This window comes from Bufo bufo, chromosome 1 (assembly GCF_905171765.1).
Source record: "Bufo bufo chromosome 1, aBufBuf1.1, whole genome shotgun sequence".
NCBI lineage: Eukaryota > Metazoa > Chordata > Amphibia > Anura > Bufonidae > Bufo > Bufo bufo.
In genome coordinates this window covers 206,033,608-206,051,338 of record NC_053389.1, presented here as the reverse complement: position 1 = coordinate 206,051,338, position 17,731 = coordinate 206,033,608, and the positions used below count along the sequence as shown (strand labels likewise).

The window sequence follows — 17,731 nt, the reverse complement described above, 5'->3', positions numbered from 1 at the left end:
ATTTTGTGGAAGAAGGTATATAGCACACCTCAATCAGTATTTGGCGGAATCAGGTATATGGCACCCCTCAAGCAGAATTTTGTGGAAGCAGGTGTATCACAGCCCTTAATCAGTATTTGGTGGCAGAAGGTACATACCAATAGCACAGCTCAATCAGTATTTTGTGGAAGAAGGTATCTGGCACCCCTCAATCAGTAATGAGCAGAAACAGGTATATTGCACCCCTCAATCAGTATTTGGCAGAAACAGGTATATAGCACCCCTTACTCAGTATTTGACGGAAACAGGTATATGGCACCACTTAATCAGTATTTTCGAAGCAGGTGTATCGCAGCACTCAATCAGTATTTGACATAAACAGGTATATAGCTGCCCTCAATCAGTATTTGGCAGAAACAGGTATATAGCACCACTCAATCAGTATTTGGCAGAAACAGGTTTATAGCTCCCCTGAATCAGTATTTGACAGAAACAGGTATATGGCAACCCTCAATCAGAATTTGGCGGAAACAGGTATATGGCACCTCTTAATCAGTATTTTGTGGAAGCAGGTGTATCGCAGCCCTCAATCATTATTTGGTAGAGGAAGTTATATAGCAATAGCACCCCTCAATTAGTATTTTGTGGAAGGAGGTATATGGCACCCCTCAATCAGTATTTGGCGGAAACAGGTATATAGCACCCCTTAGTCAGGATTTGACAGACACAGGAAACGGGCACCCCTTAATCAGCATTTTGTATAAGCAGGTGTATCGCAGCCCTCAATCAGTATTTGGCGAAGGAAGGTATATAGCAATAGCACCCCTCAATCAGTATTTTGTGGAAGAAGGTATATAGCACACCTCAATCAGTATTTGGCGGAATCAGGTATATGGCACCCCTCAAGCAGAATTTTGTGGAAGCAGGTGTATCACAGCCCTTAATCAGTATTTGGTGGCAGAAGGTACATACCAATAGCACAGCTCAATCAGTATTTTGTGGAAGAAGGTATCTGGCACCCCTCAATCAGTATTGAGCAGAAACAGGTATATTGCACCCCTCAATCAGTATTTGGCAGAAACAGGTATATAGCACCCCTTACTCAGTATTTGACGGAAACAGGTATATGGCACCACTTAATCAGTATTTTCGAAGCAGGTGTATCGCAGCACTCAATCAGTATTTGACATAAACAGGTATATAGCTGCCCTCAATCAGTATTTGGCAGAAACAGGTATATAGCACCACTCAATCAGTATTTGGCAGAAACAGGTTTATAGCTCCCCTGAATCAGTATTTGACAGAAACAGGTATATGGCAACCCTCAATCAGTTTTTTGTGGAAGCAGGTGTATCGCAGCACTCAATCAGTATTTGGTGGAAACAGGTATATGGCACTTCTCAATCAGCATTTTTTGAAAGCAGGTGTATCACAGCCTTCCATCAGTATTTGGTTAAAGAAGGTATATACCAATAGCACCCCTTAATCATTATTTAGTGGAAGAATGTATATGGCACCCCTCAATCAGTATTTGGCGGAAAAAAGGTATATAGCACCCCTCAATCAGTATTTGGCGGAAACAGGTATATAGCACCCCTCAATTAGTATTTGGAAGAATCAGGTATATGGCACCTCTCAATCAGAATTTTGTGGAAGCAGGTGTATTGCAGCCCTCTTTCAGTATTTGGGAGAAGACGGTACATAGCAATAGCACCGCTCAATCAGTATTTTGTAGAAGGAGGAATCTGGCACCCATCAATCAGTATTTAGCAGAAACAGGTATATAGCACCCCTCAATCAGTATTTGACGGAAACAGGTATATGGCACCCCTTAATCAGTATTTTGTGAAAGCAGGTGTATTGCAGCCCTTAATCAGTATTTGGCGGAAACATGTATATAGCACCCCTCAATCACTATTTGACGTAAATCGGTATATGGCGCCCCTTAATCAGTATTTTGAGAAAGCAGGTGTATTGCAGCCCTTAATCAGTATTTGGCGGAAACAGGAATTTAACATCCCTCAATCAGTATTTAGCAGAAACAGGTATATGGCCACCCTCAATCAGAATTTTGTGGTAAAGGTGTATTGCAGCTCTCAATCAGTATTTGGTGGAAGAAGGAATATAGCAATAGCACCCCTCATCTGTAATTAGTGGAAGAAGGTATATGGCACCCCTCAATCAGTATATGGCGGAAACAGGTATATATCACCCCTCAATCAGAATTTTGTGGAAGCAGGTGTATCGCAGCTCTCAATCAGTAATTGGTAAAAAAAGGTAAATAGCAATAGCACCCCTCAATCAGTATTTTGTGGAAGAAGGTATATAGCATCCCTCAATCTGTATTTGGCAGAAACTGGTATATAGCACCCCTTAATCAGTTTTTGACAGAAACAAGTATATAGCTGCCCTCAATCAGTATTTCGTGGAAGAAGGTATATTGCACCCCTCAATCAGAATTTGGCAGAAACAGGTATATAGAACCCCTCAATTATTATTTGGCGGAAACAGGTATAAAGCACCCCTGAATCACTATTTTGTGGAAGCAGGTGTATCGCAGCACTCAATCAGTATTTTCTGGATGAAGGTCTATGGCACCCATCAATCAGTATTTGGTGGAAACAGGTATATGGCACCCCTCAATCAGTATTTTGCGGAAGCACGTGTATCACAGACCTCAATCAGTATTTGGTAAAAGAAGGTATATAGCAATAGCACCCCTGAATCAGTATTTAGTGCAAGTTTGTATTTGGCACCCCTCAATCAGTATTTGGCAGAAACAGGTATATAGCACCCTTCAATCAGTATTTTTCGGAAACAGGTATATGGCACCTCTCAATCAGTATTTGGTGGAAGCAGGTGTATTGCAACCCTCAATCAGTATTTGGTAGAAGAAGTAATATAGCAATAGCACCCCTCAATCATTATTTTGTGGAAGAAGTTATATGGCACCCCTCAATCAGTATTTGCCGGAAACAGATATATAGCACCCCTGAATCAGTATTTGGCAGAAACAGGTATATGGCACCCCTGAATCAGTATTTGGCAGAAACAGGTATATGGCACCCCTCAATTAGTATTTTGTGGTAGCAGGTGTATCGCAGCACCTAATCAGTATTTGGTGGAAGAAGGTATATAGAAATAGCACTTCTCAATTAGTATTAAGTGGCAGAAGGTATATGGCACCCCTTAATCAGTATTTGGCGGAAACAGGTATATAGCACCCCTCAACCAGTATTTGACAGAAACAGGTGTATTGCAGCCCTCAATCAGTATTTGATGGAAAAAGGTATATAGCAATAGCACCCCTTAATCAATATTTAGTGGAAGAAGGTATATGGCACCCCTCAATCAGTATTTGGTTGAAACAGGTATATTGCACCGCTCAATCAGTATTTGGCGGAAACACGTATATGACACCCCTCAATCAGTATTTTGTGGAAGCAGGTGTATTGCAGTCCTCAATAAGTATTTGGTGGAAGAAGGTATATAGCTATAGCGCCCGTCAATCAGTATTTTGTGGAAGATGGTATATTGCACCCCTCAATCAGTATTTGACAGAAACAGGTATATGGCCCCCCTCAATTAGTATTTTGTGGAAGCATGCCAAGAAAACAATTCCTCTCCACCAAGTGCGGTATGGGCTGCTCATCGACCAATATACTTCTAGGGGAACCTGCCTGGCATGAACAGGCCTTTCAGTAGCTACAGACAATGAGAAGACAAAGCTCAAAGGGTTTCTACCACTTCGTTTTCACATAATTAGCTTTCAGACACTAGCGATCCGCTAGTGTCTGTTCTACCAAACAATCCTAATATAATAGCTTTTTGTGCAGCCGTTTCGCTAAAAAACGAACTTATATTGATATGCTAATGAGCCTCTAGGTGCTATGGGGGCGTCATTAGCACCTAGAGGCTCGGTCTACCTTCACAAAATGCCGCCGCCCAGCGCGTCCCTCCAGCCCGCCCATCTACTCCGGAATGCGATCCTCCCTGTGAGCCAGCGGACGAATTCTCGCGCATGTGCCGTGCGCGTCTGTATTCGGCGCAGTTAATGTCTGACTGCTTTCTGCACAGACATCTCCATTGCGCCTAATCCTCGGAGCACTATGACGTCATCGGCGCAGGCGCAGTGGAGATGTCTGAGCAGGGAGCGGTCAGACATTCACTGCGCATGCGCCGAATACAGACGCGCACGGCGCATGCGCGAGAATTCGTCCGCTGGCTCACAGGGAGGATCGCATTCCGGAGGAGATGGGCGGGCTGGAGGGACGCGCTGGGCGGCAGCATTTTGTGAAGGTAGACCGAGCCTCTAGGTGCTAATGACGCCCCCATAGCACCTAGAGGCTCATTAGCATATCAATATAAGTTCATTTTTTAGCGAAACGGCTGCACAAAAAGATATTATATTAGGATTGTTTGGTAGAGCAGACACTAGCGGATCGCTAGTGTCTGAAAGCTAATTATGTGAAAACGAAGTGGTAGAAACCCTTTAAAGATAGCTTGGAGCCTGGAAGAGACGCAAAGTTAATTAAGATTCAAACCAACCAACCATGCCCCGGTCTCTTCGTCTGGTGAAAACATTTCGGGTTCCCAGTCATCATGGAATTCAAAAGGAGGGCATACTGTGGTGCACGGAGATGGTGAGGGTCTTCGGATTCCCCCTGCACTATACGGACGTTTCAGAAATGAACCGCTTCACTTGGAAGGTCATGGAGCGTCCCGGTCATCCGGCATCTATTTGCCCCGCTGAAGGATTATTTTGAAAGTGTGTAGAAGCCGACACGGGGCCCCCACGTTGCAGATTTATCATGGAGACACAGGATTTTACCATATTAAATTATTATTTTGTGCATTAGCAATACTGATGGATTATTGAGCAAATGCTGACCGAGTGAAGGCGTATGCTCCACAGACAGGATCCGTTTTTTGTGGGTTATTGTTCTGACGGATCAGATGAAGGGCAAAATAATCAGTGACTTCAACACAAACTTACTGCTGACACCCTCTCGACTCTGTCGGGGGGGGGGGGGGGGGCTCTACTTGTATAAGCGTTTAATAGAACAGGTTCTATTTACATCTATGTGGAATCAGCTGACAATGGTGTAAAAGGAGTGCGCTTCTTCTTGACGCTAACATGGACCTGTAAGGCTGAGTTAATACTTGAGTTATTTTTTTAGTTTTGGCACAGTGACTGCCCAAATAAGTGAAGTGTGCAGTGATTCTAATAGCGACGCCTGTCATCCGCATGTCATACTGACTGACAGTATTATTTTACCACCCCAGCACACTCCCTATGTGTATTACTGCAAGGCACAGTGTTCTACACCCATATAAAGGCTCTATGCAGACCTGAAATAGCCATTTTTTATCGCGATTCTTCGAAAATATATTCGCATCGAAACAATTTTTTTTTTAAATTCGCTCATCTCTAGGTATAATACATGCTGTTCTATGCTTCTGCTAATTCACGTTATGCCTTATACTTATACAAGCCATTTGTATTCTTATAGTTTTACCAATTCACAATCCTGTTGACCAATAAACAAGTAGGACTACATAAAACAGTCCTCTTATTTGGAAGACAGGATGGTTTATACTGAATGTCAGACTGCACACTGTGTGAACATGTATGAAGACAGAACATATAGGGATGTCCAGAGTACAGCACTTCATCATAGGGGTTATCCAGAATTAGAAAAAAGGACCTGCTTTTTATCTGAAAACTGCACCACGTCTGTCCCCAGGCTGTGTCTGGTATTGCAGTCATCCCTAATAAACTTAATGGGGTGAACTGCAAAACCAGACACAACGCCAAGATAGAGAAGAATAGTCTGAGCGCATGTCAATTGGTGTACCACTTTTGTCACTGTGTGCCATGAGTGCAGTAAAATAGAATATATGAGGCCTGCCATCAATAGCTACGAGCTGCAGGAACCAAACAACCTGTTAGCTGTCGCCTGTGAAGCTTCATCATAAAAACATGGATCCCACTGTTACTGTATGCATTTATTTTCAATATTGAATTTATTTTTTCCATACATTAAGAAAAGGAGCAATTTCTTTTACTAGATTAATCTGTCAATTCAAAACTAGAACTTGTGACTGGTAGAACGCCTGCTGGCCTGTTATCTCTGAATGCTCGTATCCCAAGGAAACTTCACGCTGAAATTCTGCATTTCTTCATTGTAGATCTTGTCAAAATATTCATTTTGAGCGACAGTAAAATTATTTTTCCAGTCTCCAACTATTCCTGTGGGGAATCAAAAGTGTGGCAACAAAAATTTTTAAGTTAACTTCAAGAGATAAGTTATGTGCATATAGTAAAACCTTAAAAGGTAACTGAGTTTTAGAGCTTCTCACAAATAAATTTCTGCTTTTGTTGGGCACAGTGTGCGAAACCATTCCAGTGTACCCCAGTGCTCTGATCTTCTTATGTTGATTTCTAGCTGCCCCACTGTGCTGCTCCTGCATCCAGGAGTTCTCCAGGCTTTAGGAGAGCAGTGCTGGTATAGGCAGGAGCCGGGATGTGTTATGGAGCTTCTGCCAATCAGCGGGGCTATACTGCATAACGCTACACTGGGATGTTTTTTTTTGCAAAGCTTTAATAAATCTTTCACTCATTTAATTAAAGCAGCTGATCTCGTACTGACCCGTACCTATCTCTAGTACTGAGCCAGGCATGCAAAGGAGAGTGGACCATGCAAGCACAGCTGCCTTTTATTCATTTCTATGGTTCTACTGAAAATAGCCAAGTGCTGGCTGAGCTATTTCCATCAGGCCAATAAAAGTGAAAAGAGCACTGGCCATACTTGCGTTTGAGCTTCCCATTCATTTCTATGGGACTTCTGAAAATAGCCGAGCGCTCTGCTTTGCTATTTTTGGCAGTCCCATATAAATGAATGGAGGGCGGCCGGGCATGAACTGTCCGTTCTCCTTTACTTTGCAGGCTCCGTTCTAGAGATAGGTGTGAGTCTCAGAGTTGCTCATATCATAGCAATTAGAGATTAGCAAACCACTTGAGATTTGGTTCAGTTCAGATTCTCCTAGGACACAGAATTTTTAGGAAAAGTAATCTCTTTTCGTTGATTGTTTAGGAATTTTCTATTTTTTCCTCCCACCGCCCCAAACTCTGGAACACAATGACTACAATAGTAAATGATGTGTGAGTGAAACTGATATACATTGCTATGAGTAAATGTTTGTTTGACATCCTTAACATACAGTGCTGATCATGTATATGCTGGTTTCATTAAATTGAACAACCGCCCAAAAAAATGTACCCATATTTTTCGCCCTAGGTTTTAGAGGGTGAAATTAGGAAAAAAAATATTTTGAACAAAAGGTGCATTAATAATGGGCAACATGGGGATAAAGCATGAGGTACATGAACAGTAACTTACTATTAATGTTATCGGCACTGTCTTATGAATTTTGACTTCCATCATTCCATGTGCCTCACATTAATAATAAGTGGCCTGTATTCTGTAACTCACATTAACCTCAAGTTGCCCATTATTTGAGAAGGTATAATACTCACTATTAATGTGAGGCATATGGGGCCCACTTCAAAAGCATGTGCCCATCCTGAAATTAAAAATAAGTGACCCCCTATTCATGTTTAAAACATGGCAGTGAAAACATTGGGGTTAATTATTCACATTAACCCCAATCTTGCTGGCTGCCTGGTACATATGTTTTTGCCTGCCTTTGTTTTCAGGCAGGCTAATCACTTTTGTACTGGGGAGTTACCTGCTGGCTCCTGATGAGTGCAGCCCGGGCTGATACTGAGAAACACAGGACAGTCAGGAGGGAAGGCACAGCAGTTTTTTCTCTCCCCAGTCCCTCATCCTCCTTTAATTATCGTCATATTCATTGGTGGCAGTGGTGCATGCAACTTCAGAGCCTGCAGTTTTCATTGAGGCAGTGCTGGCAACATGATAGGAGGGAGGGACTCTGTCCCTCCTTCTCTGCTGTGCTGCCAAAGTAAACATGACGCACGCCAAGCAGCGCACACGCGCACATGCTGCAGATGGGCAGGAACGCTGCCGGCCAGGCTGTCCATTATCCATGCCACTTAGAAGCGCTGGGATCTTCCCTCTTCCTCATTAGGTATCTTACATGCCAGGATCGATGTCCGGTCTATCGCAGGCTGATGTCCTTATGCAGTACAGCCTGCGATGTATCGTCCACCCCTCTGTATTTGTTCTATAAGATGCACTATCATTTTCACCCCACTTTGGGGGGAAAAATAGTGCATCTTATAGGGTGAAAAATACGGTAATTCCAATCATGTAGAGAAAGAAATAAACAGAAATGGATAATTGAGGCCTGACGCTTAACCACCTCAGCTCCCCTAGCTTAAACACCCTTAATGACCAGACCACTTTTTACACTTCTGCACTACACTACTTTCACCATTTATTGCTCAGTCATGCAACTTACCACCCAAATGAATTTTACCTCCTTTTCTTCTCACTAATAGAGCTTTCATTTGGTGGTATTTCATTGCTGCTGACATTTTAACTTTTTTTGTTATTAATCGAAATTTAACGATTTTTTTGCAAAAAAATGACATTTTTCACTTTCAGTTGTAAAATTTTGCAAAAAATAACGACATCCACATATAAATTTTTCTCTAAATTTATTGTTCTACATGTATTTGATTAAAAAAAAATGTTTGGGTAAAAAAAAATGGTTTGGGTAAAAGTTATAGCGTTTACAAACTATGGTACAAAAATGTGAATTTCCGCTTTTTGAAGCAGCTCTGACTTTCTGAGCACCTGTCATGTTTCCTGAGGTTCTACAATGCCCAGACAGTACAAACACCCCACAAATGACCCCATTTCGGAAAGTAGACACCCTAAAGTATTCGCTGATGGGCATAGTGAGTTCATAGAACTTTTTATTTTTTGTCACAAGTTAGCGGAAAATGATGATTTTTTTTTTTCTTACAAAGTCTCATATTCCACTAACTTGTGACAAAAAATAAAAACTTCCATGAACTCACTATGCCCATCACGAAATACCTTGGGGTGTCTTCTTTCCAAAATGGGGTCACTTGTGGGGTAGTTATAATGCCCTGGCATTCTAGGGGCCCTAATGTGTGGTAAGTAGTTTGAAATCAAAATGTGTAAACAATGACCTGTGAAATCCTAAAGGTGCTCTTTGGAATATGGGCCCCTTTGCCCACCTAGGCTGCAAAAAAGTGTCACACATGTGGTATTGCCGTACTCAGGAGAAGTTGGGCAATGTGTTTTGGGGTGTCATTTTACATATACCCAAGCTGGGTGAGATAAATATCTCGGCAAAAGACAACTTTTCCATTTTTTTTATACAAAGTTGGCATTTGACCGAGATATTTCTCTCACCCAGCATGGCTATATGTAAAATGACACCCCAAAACACATTCCCCAACTTCTCCTGAGTACGGCGATACCAGATGTGTGACACTTTTTTGCAGCCTAGATGCGCAAAGGGGCCCACATTCCTTTTAGGAGGGCATTTTTAGACATTTGGATCCCAGACTTCTTCTCACGCTTTAGGGCCCCTAAAATGCCAGGGCAGTATAAATACCCCACATGTGACCCCATTTTGGAAAGAAGACACCCCAAGGTATTCAATGAAGGGCATGGCGAGTTCATAGAAATAATTTTTTTTTGTCACAAGTTAGCGGAAATTTGATTTTTTTTGTTTTTTTCTCACAAAGTCTCCCTTTCCGCTAACTTGGGACAAAAATTTCAATCTTTCATGGACTCAATATGCCCCTCAGCGAATACCTTGGGGTGTCTACTTTCTGAAATGGGGTCACATGTGGGGTATTTATACTGCCCTGGCATTTTAGGGGCCTTAAAGCGTGAGAAGAAGTCTGGAATATAAATGTCTAAAAATTTTTACGCATTTGGATTCCGTGAGGGGTATGGTGAGTTCATGTGAGATTTTATTTTTTGACACAAGTTAGTGGAATATGATACTTTGTAAGAAAAGAAAAAAAATAATAATTTCCGCTAACTTGGGCCAAAAAAATGTCTGAATGGAGCCTTACAGGGGGGTGATCAATGACAGGGGGGTGATCAGGGAGTCTATATGGGGTGATCACCCCCCTGTCATTGATCACCCCCCTGTAAGGCTCCATTCAGACGTCCGTATGTTTTTTACGGATCCACGGATACATGGATCGGATCCGCAAAACACATACGGACGTCTGAATGGAGCTTTACAGGGGGTGATCAATGACAGGGGGGTGATCACCCCATATAGACTCCCTGATCACGCCCCTGTCATTGATCACCCCCCTGTCATTGATCACCCCCCTGTAAGGCTCCATTCAGACGTCCGTATGTGTTTTGCGGATCGGATCCATGTATACGTGGATCTGTAAAAAACATACGGACGTCTGAATAAAGCCTTACAGGGGGGTGATCAATGACGGGGCGTGATCAATGAAAGGGGGGTGATCAGGGAGTCTATATGGGGTGATCACCCCCCTGTAAGGCTCTAGTCAGACGTCTGTATGTGTTTTGCGGATCCGATCCATGTATCTGTGGATCCGTAAAAAACATACGGACGTCTGAATGGAGCCTTACAGGGGGGTGATCAATGACGGGGGGTGATCAATGACAGGGGGGGGATCAGGGAGTCTATATGGGGTGATCACCCCCCTGTCATTGATCACCCCCCTGTAAGGCTCCATTCAGATGTCCGTACGTGTTTTGCGGATCCGATCCATGTATACGTGGATCTGTAAAAAACATACGGACGTCTGAATAAAGCCTTACAGGGGGGTGATCAATGACGGGGCGTGATCAATGAAAGGGGGGTGATCAGGGAGTCTATATGGGGTGATCACCCCCCTGTAAGGCTCTAGTCAGACGTCTGTATGTGTTTTGCGGATCCGATCCATGTATCTGTGGATCCGTAAAAAACATACGGACGTCTGAATGGAGCCTTACAGGGGGGTGATCAATGACGGGGGGTGATCAATGACAGGGGGGGGATCAGGGAGTCTATATGGGGTGATCACCCCCCTGTCATTGATCACCCCCCTGTAAGGCTCCATTCAGATGTCCGTACGTGTTTTGCGGATCCGATCCATGTATCCGTGGATCCGTAAAAAACATACGGACGTCTGAATGGAGCCTTACAGGGGGGTGATCAATGACAGGGGGGTGATCAATGACAGGGGGGTGGGTGATCAGGGAGTCTATATGGGGTGATCACCCCCCTGTCATTGATCACCCCCCTGTAAGGCTCCATTCAGATGTCCGTACGTGTTTTGCGGATCCGATCCATGTATCCGTGGATCCGTAAAAAACATACGGACGTCTGAATGGAGCCTTACAGGGGGGTGATCAATGACAGGGGGGTGATCAATGACAGGGGGGGTGATTAATGACAGGGGGGTGGGTGATCAGGGAGTCTATATGGGGTGATCACCCCCCTGTCATTGATCACCCCCCTGTAAGGCTCCATTCAGACGTCCGTATGTGTTTTGCGGATCCGATCCATGTATCCATAAAAAACATACGGACGTCTGAATGGAGTCTTACAGGGCGGTGATCAATGACAGGGGGGTGATCAATGACAGGGGGTGATCAGGGAGTCTATATGGGGTAATCACCCCCCTGTCATTGATCACCCCCCTGTAAGGCTCCATTCAGATGTCCGTACATGTTTTGCGGATCCGATCCATGTATCCGTGGATCCGTAAAAAACATACGGACGTCTGAATGGAGCCTTACAGGGGGGTGATCAATGACAGGGGGGTGATCAGGGAGTCTATATGGGGTGATCACCCCCCTGTCATTGATCACCCCCTGTAAGGCTCCATTCAGATGTCCGTATGTGTTTTGCGGATCCGATCCATGTATCCGTGGATCCGTAAAAATAAATCATACGGACGTCTGAATGCAGCCTTACAAGGGGGTGATCAATGACAGGGGGGTGATCAGGGAGTCTATATGGGGTGATCAGGGGTGATCAGGGGTTAATAAGGGGTTAATAAGTGACAGGGGGGGGGGTGTAGTGTAGTGGTGTTTGGTGCTACTTATTACTGAGCTGCCTGTGTCCTCTGGTGGTCGATCCAAACAAAAGGGACCACCAGAGGACCAGTTAGCAGGTATATTAGACACTGTTATCAAAACAGCGTCTAATATACCTGTTAGGGGTTAAAAAAAATCGCATCTCCAGCCTGCCAGCGAACGATTGCCGCTGGCAGGCTGAAGATCCACTCGCTTACCTTCCGATCCTGTGAACGTGCGCACGTTCACAGGAAATCTCGCGTCTCGCGAGAGGACGCGTATATTCGTCCAGGAGGAATGAATCGACCGCCTCCAGGACGCGTCGCTGCGTTCGGCGGTCCGGAGGTGGTTAATATCACTCACAGATAGTTTGGTGCACTACCCTGTGTATTAGTGTACTGATTACCTATATGCTGGTTTAATGAAATTGAACAAACTCCCCCCACCCCCCCAAAAAAAAAAAAAAAAGTTTGGATCTGTCTGGAGTTAGAAATAAACTGATTTAGACCTAATATTATTAATGTTAGGTTATTAATCACTGATGTTTTTTTTTTCATTACCCTGTGTATTTTATTCGGTTTTTAAAACATAAAAAAAATTACATTAACTATGTGAGATGCCCTGACATGGAATTAGGACTAGTATTTCAGATGTTTTCAATGAGATTTAAAATGCTAGATTTATGGTAGAACATGCCCCCCCACAAAAAAAATAATAATAATAATTCTGTCAAAATGGGAAAAATGTAATTTCTTTGCAGGTAGATGTTTTTGAGGTTTGCAGCAGCTATAGTTGTTCTAGGAGGCAAAGCCAGCCTCAGCTCCTCACTTCTCACTCCCTGGCTGACAGCTTTCCCTGCCTTCTAAGCACACAATTCTTCTTCTTTGTAATTCTAGCCTTTTCCTTCACTGTTCCTGGCAGTAGAATACAAGCTTTATTGACTTTTCACTGTCCCTGACTCACAAAGATGTTTTTTCTGGCAGACACTGTAAGACCCATCCACCCTCATTCACAGCCCATCACAGATTGACGTTCTGCTCATTCTGCAAAGGCATCTCTTTGCCCACTGCAGAACTGATTGGCTTATCTAGGCTGTCTGTTGGCCTGTGAGCCAATCAGGTCTAGCCCTCCCCCCCACTTCCCCTCAGGGTCATGTGAGCATCCTTCTTCTTACTCCCTAGTGCTTTTTTCCCACTGACACATGCAGTAAAATGGCGCTATGCACTGTTTTACTGGATTCCTATTGATATTAACTAAGTAGACACTGTGTGTTTCATTTGATTTATTTTATTGATCTGATTTGTTTGGTAGAGCTTTTACCTACTGGTTAATAATATCTGCACCTTGCCTGTTTAGTAGCTCTGATTTAGTTACAATTTGTATTGTCCCATATGGTATTGTGGGTGCCAGTGATGGAGCTTTTTCTGCTACTTATCCTTGTATCATGTACATTTTACCTACGTGTAACAATAAAGACTAAATGAGATTATTTTATGGGTATAGGATGGCTCATTTTTTATTGTGGGTGTTATATTATTTTTTGATCTTTACCTAGTATATAAACATTAGTATATATCAGAAGCACAATAGCATTGCCTTATACATTACTGTTTAATTGGTTATGAGTGCTTCTACATTTTGGTATCTTTTGTGTGTTCAAAATTTACAAAGAAACTGCGGACATTTAAATAAATAAATAAATCAGTGACCAAATATAGCTGCCCTTCTTTTCAATAATAAATTATAAGCCTTCCATCCATGGAGTCTGTCAGTTTCTTAATCTGTTGAAATCAACTTTTTGTGCAGTATTCACATGAATGACTACTGCTCCATTCAGCGTACATGAGATTGACAAAGATAGCCAAGTGCGGTACTCATTTTTCTCTGCCAGTCCCATAGTTTCAGCTGTCTTTATCTGACCTATAGACAGTTTATGGAGTCCTACATTAATACATGAATATTACTTTATTATAAATGTATTCCTAAATATCTTTCATTAGTTATAATGGCTCCTTTTTTTTTTTTTTAGAGAGCAATTATTAGGTGAAATAAAATGGCCACTGTCCCATTACTACACACAAAACCTGCCCTAATCACATAGTGATTAGAACAGGTTACTTCAGAACACTGAGCAAAAGAGTTGTCTCATCTTCATATCTGCTCTGCTTGTCAAGGATTATAATCCTGAAGAGCTTTAGCTGAATCTCTGTAGGAATTAAGTTAATGAGAAAACAAGTACAGAGAGGAGGTGAGGATGTGGCTAATGAGCAGCAGTACTTGTATGCAGTCGGCCACATTACCACAACCCCACATTACCGCAGCCCCACATTACCACAGTCTGTCTTGTCCATCCTCTCTGTACTTCAGATGTCTCCTCATAAACTCTTTTCCTACAGAGAATTATCTGAAGATCACATTAAACTGTATTCAGGATCATAATCCCTGACAAGTTTAGCATAGAGGAGGATGAGGCAGCTCTTTAGCTCAGTGTTGTGAAGTAACTTGCCCTGCTGTGTGATTAGGGCAAGTTTTGTGTGTACTAATAGGACAACGGCCCTTTTATGTCCCATGATGATTTCTCCACAGACAAAATGAGCAATTACAACTAGTGAAAATTATTTGGGAATATATTTGTAATAAAGTAATATTTAAGTATTTTAATTTTCTTAATTCCTGGAGAACCCCTTTAATTCCTGGAAAACCCCAGCAGTTTCCACTACACCAACATTGTCTTGTCTTGCATAAGACAGACAATGTTTTTATGCTTGCTACCATATTTTGAACAGCACTGGTGTTAGGAACCTGGTTGGTTGATCTATTAGTCTGGATGCTAGGCCATTCAGGTCCCTGGCTGGGCATCCAATCCCAGAGCTAAGTGTGGGATATAAATCAGGCATTTTCTGTCTTCCTGGTTCCTCTTTGCCCTCTGTTCTCAGAACATTGCAGCATTTTTGCTGTGAATTGATTCACTTTTAAAGTGATTAGGTTTTTGCTGATTCTCCTGGCTTTTACTCCTTGGCCTATTTCTGGATTAACCCATTGTCTTCTGTTTTGGCTTTTATTGATTCTCATGTCTTTGACTCTGGCTTGTTTTACTCTTCTATAGTGAGGGATGAACATCAAATGTTCGCGAACCGTGCGTTTGCAGTGGGCCTTATTGACTTTAATGGTAGGCAAACCTAAAAAACCTTCAGGTCATATTTGCAGCCACCAAATACTTACTAGAAGTGCACAAATAGTCTCAAAACATGGACAGTGACATACCAGAGCGGGATCATTGGCAAAAATTCCCCCCAAAAATATGTATTTTAATCAGGGGCCATTTTTAAAGGGAAACTCTCAAAAATGTGCCCTGCTGGAGCCTAGAAATTTTTTATTTTAGGCCACGGGAGTACAGGCCCCAAATATTAGGCATTCACCTGACAGATAAGAACTTGTGATTATGTGGCTTGAGGTACATTAGGGTGTCACTGGCTAAAAATTTTACTGTAGGCCAGTACAGGCACCAAAAATTAGGCATTCACCTGACAGAAAAGAACTTGTGATGATGTGGCTGAAGGTACATTTGGCGGTCACTGGATACAAATTTTACTGTAGGCCACTGGAGTACAGGCCCCAAACATTAGGCAGTCACCAGACAGAAAAGAACTTGTGATTATGTGGCTGGAGGTACATTAGGCGGTCACTGGCTAAAAATTCTACTGTAGGCCAGTACAGGCACCAAAAATGAGGCATTAACGTGACAGAAAATAACTTGTGATTATGTGGCTGGAGGTACATTATGCAGTCACTGGCTAAAATTTTTACTGTAGGCTATTGGAGTACAGGCCGCAAAAATTAGGCAGTCACCTGACAGAAAAGAACTTGTGATTATGTGGCTGGAGGTACATAAGGTGGTCACTGGATAAAAATTTTACTGTGGGCCAGTACAGACCCCAAAAATTAGGCATTCACCTGACAGAAAAGAACTTGGGATTATGTGGCTAGAGGTACATTAGGTGGTCACTGGATAAAACTTTTACTGTAGACCACTGGAATAGAAGCCCCAAAAATTAGGCATTCACCTGACAGAAAATGCCTTTTATGCTGCTGTATATACAGAAGACAAGGACCATTCTTTGTTGTGGGTGGTGGCGGATATGTGTGGGCTGAGGAAATTAAATTACACAAGATCGTCACAAGTGTTGAATTTCTCCAAGATCCATGCCTCATTCATTTCTAGAAATGTGAGGTAGTCCACACTGTCGTCAGCTAGGCGAGTGCGCTTATCGGTCACGATCCCCCCTGCTGCGCTGAACGTCCTTTCAGACAGGACACTCGACGAGGGACAAGCCAAGAGTTCCATGGCAAATTGTGCCAGCTCTGGCCACAGGTCAAGCCTGCACACCCAGTAGTCCAGGGGTTCCTCGCTTCTCAGAGCGTCCACATCGGCCGTTAACCTATGTAATGTAGTCGAACACCTTTCAGTCTAGGCGTTCCCTGAGGCTAGATTCGGAGGGCGGCTGTCGATGGGTTGTATGCAAGAATGATCTCATATCCTAAGTGACCAACACATAGGATTGGTACCCGCACCTGTTTCTCTGTGGGTGGAAATTCCTCTGCCAGCGCCCGCAACAGCAGAATGCAGCATCTCTCGCAGCAAGACCTGGAAATGCTGCATTCTGACAGCCCTCTGTGATGCTGGTAACATGTCCGCCATTTTGTGTTTGTATCGGGGGTGTAAGTATGTTGCCACCCAGTACTGGTCCTTACCCATCAAGCTCTTTATACAGGGGTCCCTCTTCAAACACTGGAGCATGAAGGCCCCAATTTTCACTAAATTGGAAGTGGTGGAGTGGCCTGGCTCTTGCTCATCGCTCAGGAGAATGTCGTCCTTTGTCTCCTCCACCCATACATGGACAACACCAGGGATCCCAGAAAAGTTTAAAGCCTGCTCTTCTTGCTCCTCCTCCTGCTCCCAACAGGCACCATCCTCCTGTGACTCCTCTTCAGATTCCTGCTGACTTGTCGCACACCACTTTACCAACTGTCAAATTGAGCGGGGTTAGCCACTGATCGGCCTGTGAGCGCAGAGCTGAAAGCAGTGCAGGACCGGTGTTGCTCTTGGCTTCCAGGCACAACAGCCGCAGCACAGCATGGCAACGTCTCACCTGGCACATCAAATAGGTTCTGGAGAGCTTGGGGGGCGCAGCGGAAGAGGCGGTAGCAGTGGAAAAGGTGGAGTCAGCCGAGAAGGAGACGGAGGATGGAGTAGGAGGAGGAGAAGAAGAGGCAGTCCTGCATGCAGCCCTTGGCGGTAACACCAAATCCACACGGGAGCCATGGGTTACATGCTTTACGGCCGTCAGAAGGTTTACCCAATGGGCAATAAAAGTTATGTACCTTCCCTGCCCGTGTTAGCTAGACCACTTACTTGTCTGTGGTCAGATGTATCTTGGCACCAAAACTGTGTGCCAGAGATATATTCACTTGCCACTGAACGTGGCCATATAGCTCTGGGATGCCCTTCTGGGAGAAATATATCCTTCCAGGGACCTTCCATTGCAGAGTGTCAAAGGCCACAATCCGAGTCCACCAGTTTATATGGCAGTAGTTGGCGGGCTACCATTTTCGACAAGCCATCGGTCAGCCATTGGGCAAGAGTGTTATCCGGCGTCATCAACTTTTTACATTTGGTCCACGGAATCCTGCCTTCTGCCAGATGAATGCAACGATGGCACGGTGGAAGGTGT

At 43.5% G+C, this 17,731-nt stretch overlaps 1 protein-coding gene across 3 annotated transcripts in view; it reads right to left on the bottom strand.

Annotated features, from left to right (window-relative positions):
• Window positions 1-5,970: 5,970 nt before the first annotated feature.
• Window positions 5,971-17,731, bottom strand: part of LOC121002964 (sulfotransferase 2B1-like) — a 153,749-nt gene continuing 141,988 nt past the window's right edge. For all 3 annotated transcript variants that reach the window (XM_040434567.1, XM_040434568.1, XM_040434569.1), the window contains exon 7: window positions 5,971-6,232. In XM_040434567.1, the coding sequence (XP_040290501.1) occupies window positions 6,108-6,232 (125 nt within the window). In that variant the 3' untranslated portion in view covers window positions 5,971-6,107. The remainder of the gene's footprint in view (window positions 6,233-17,731) is intronic.